Source organism: Rana temporaria, chromosome 12 (assembly GCF_905171775.1).
Source record: "Rana temporaria chromosome 12, aRanTem1.1, whole genome shotgun sequence".
NCBI lineage: Eukaryota > Metazoa > Chordata > Amphibia > Anura > Ranidae > Rana > Rana temporaria.
The window spans coordinates 61,008,090-61,011,423 of NC_053500.1; the positions used below are offsets into that span (position 1 = coordinate 61,008,090).

The following is a 3,334-nucleotide window of genomic DNA, read 5'->3' on the forward strand; positions in this document are numbered from 1 at the left end:
ATGAGCAGATTCCCACTCTACTCACGCTTAAGAACCTGGCCTATCAAAGCGGAGATGTACCTGTGGTGTTTGCTCTGGTGGATTATGGAGAAGTGGCCTTTTACACGTTCAAAGACTTTCAGCTGCCTGTGGATGTATATCCTTGAAGAAGTCCATCTGCTGAGCATGTACACAGAGCCATGCATTTACATGAACTTGAGAATAAATGTAATTGATATATTTTTCTTGACCTTTTGCAGAATGAAACAAAATGCAACATGCTTGTTTCAGTAAAATTTAATTATTTTAATAAATACAGAATTGTAAGACTATAAACTGAAAAGCTTATATATACGGGGTGTAGAGACATAATAGTTAACTGTTTCCTTTTAAAAATAGATAAAAATCAATCATATAATGTACCTGGAGTTTCTAGTTTCGTTTTTGCATGTTTCCTGCTTCTGTGATGTATAGAGCCACAGAGCCAATACAGGGCAGTGATGGTTTAGAAAACGAAACTGATTGGTGCTGAGGGGTTTTAGACACACAGTAATCACACCTCCTTGATTAGTGACCACAGAGAGAAAGCTCCCAGTACTGTGGTCATCAGGAAACAGACAACCAGGAAGTGTGGAGATCAGAGAAGAATTACAGCAACTTGAGAGCAAAAACGAACAATGAGGACATGAAAACAGCACTGCATTAAGGTAAAGGAAGCTATTAAGATAAAAAAAAAATCCTTTACAACGCTTTAACCTCTTGACCACTGGGCACTTAAACCCCCTTCCTCACCAGACCAATTTTCAGCTTTCGGTGCTCTCACAATTTGAATGACAATTACTCAGTCATACAACATTGTGCCCATCTGAAATTTTTGTCCTTTTTTTCCCCACAAATAGAGCTTTCTTTTGGTGGTATTTGATCACCTCTGGGTTTTTTATTTTTTGCGCTATAAAAGAAAAAACACTGAAAATTCTGTAAAAAAAAAAAAAAAAATTCTCGTTTCTGTCATATTAGCAGGTATTGCGGAGTATGGGGGGGTATTGCAGAGTATGGGGGGGTATTGCAGAGTATGGGGGGGTATTGCAGAGTATGGGGGGGTATTGCAGAGTATGGGGGGGTATTGCAGAGTGTGGGGGGTATTGCATAGTATTGATGGTACTGCAGAGTATTGCACAGGGAGGGATGGATGGATCTGTGACTGCAGTTGTCACAGATCCATCCCACAGCAGCTGCTGACACCCCGTGCTCCCCCCCCCCCTCCTCTCACACTGTACCGATCGGTACAGAGAGGAGAGGGAGGAACCTGCGTCATTACATGACGCCGGTTTGTTTACAAGTGATCGCTCCGTCATTTGACGGAGTGATCACGTGGTAAACCGCCGCTATCAGCGGCGATTTACCGCGATCTGTGATGCGCCGGGTCTTCTAGACCCGGCGCTCACAGATGATTCCGGGAGCGCGCCGCAGGGGGCGCGCGAGTGAAGGATTCTGGGAGGACGTCCCAGGGACGTCGTCCCGGAATAACTCAACCGCTCTCTAGACGTCTTTTGTCTATGGAGCGGTTGGGAAGAGGTTAATTACTGTATGCTAAACTTGCGTGCAAAATAATTCTCGCAACTGATGGTCTAATATAGAATATTTAAGGGTATGTAAACCTTTAGAACCATTGAAAGCATTTTGTTATATCTAATAAATGCAAAAAATACCTTCTGATCCCACCAGAAATCCGGTGGGCTCCGGACTTCCGCATGACTCTGCCTGTACTGCACTGTAATCTTATTGATACCAACCCTACCCAGTGTGTCAACTACTTACGCCTTTCCCCTATATGTTATGTAGATGAGCAAAGGGAGAGAGGTTTTGTATTCCAAATTGGGATAGAGCAGCCTAGGGTGACGAGGCTACTTTTCTATACGTACCAAAAAAGGAGGTTTGGGACTTTAAATGAGGCTGTTGACTTGTTGAGGCTGAATAATAAGTAGATATATTTGATAGGCATAAATATATATTGGCGTACATGACATGGTACAAAACGCGTGGAAAAGTAATTTCATATTTATATACAGTGATGAAAATAAGTATTTGAACACCCTGCTATTTTGCAAGTTCTCCCACTTGGAAATAATGGAGGGGTCTGAAATTGTTATCGTAGGTGCATGTCCACTGTGAGAGACATAATCAAAAAAAAAAAATCCAGAAATCACAATGTATGATTTTTTTTTAACTATTTATTTGTATGATACAGCTGCAAATAAGTATTTGAACACCTGAGAAAAACAATGTTAATATTTGGTACAGTAGCCTTTGTTTGCAATTACAGAGGTCAAACGTTTCTTGTAGTTTTTCACCAGGTTTGCACACACTGGAGGAGGGATTTTGGCCCACTCCTCCACACAGATCTTCTCTAGATCAGTCCGGTTTCTGGGCTGTCGCTGAGAAACACGGAGTTTGAGCTCCCTCCAAAGATTCTCTATTGGGTTTAGGTCTGGAGACTGGCTAGGCCACGCCAGAACCTTGATATGCTTCTTACAGAGCCACTCCTTGGTTATCCTGGCTGTGTGCTTCGGGTCATTGTCATGTTGGAAGACCCAGCCTCGACCCATCTTTAAAGCTCTAACTGAGGGAAGGAGGTTGTTGCCCAAAATCTCACAATACATGGCCCCGGTCATCCTCTCCTTAATACAGTGCAGTCGCCCTGTCCCATGTGCAGAAAAACACCCCCAAAGCATGATGCTACCACCCCCATGCTTCACAGTAGGGGTGGTGTTCTTGGGATGGTACTCATCATTCTTCTTCCTCCAAACACGGTTAGTGGAATTATGACCAAAAAGTTCTATTTTGGTCTCATCTGACCACATGACTTTCTCCCATGACTCCTCTGGATCATCCAAATGGTCATTGGCAAACTTAAGACGGCCTTGACATGTGCTGGTTTAAGCAGGGGAACCTTCCGTGCCATGCATGATTTCAAACCATGACGTCTTAGTGTATTACCAACAGTAACCTTGGAAACGGTGGTCCCAGCTCTTTTCAGGTCATTGACCAGCTCCTCCCGTGTAGTCCTGGGCTGATTTCTCACCTTTCTTAGGATCATTGAGACCCCACGAGGTGAGATTTTGCATGGAGCCCCAGTCCGAGGGAGATTGACAGTCATGTTTAGCTTCTTCCATTTTCTAATGATTGCTCCAACAGTGGACCTTTTTTCACCAAGCTGCTTGGCAATTTCCCCGTAGCCCTTTCCAGCCTTGTGGAGGTGTACAATTTTGTCTCTAGTGTCTTTGGACAGCTCTTTGGTCTTGGCCATGTTAGTAGTTCGATTCTTACTGATTGTATGGGGTGGACAGGTGTCTTT

At 43.6% G+C, this 3,334-nt stretch overlaps 1 protein-coding gene across 2 annotated transcripts in view; it reads left to right on the forward strand.

Moving 5' to 3' along the window:
* The window catches only part of TSEN54 (tRNA splicing endonuclease subunit 54), a 46,854-nt gene extending 46,539 nt beyond the window's left edge, over nt 1-315 (forward strand). For both annotated transcript variants that reach the window (XM_040331611.1, XM_040331610.1), the window contains one exon: nt 1-315. In XM_040331611.1, the coding sequence (XP_040187545.1) occupies nt 1-146 (146 nt within the window). In that variant the 3' untranslated portion in view covers nt 147-315.
* Nucleotides 316-3,334: the final 3,019 nt, after the last annotated feature.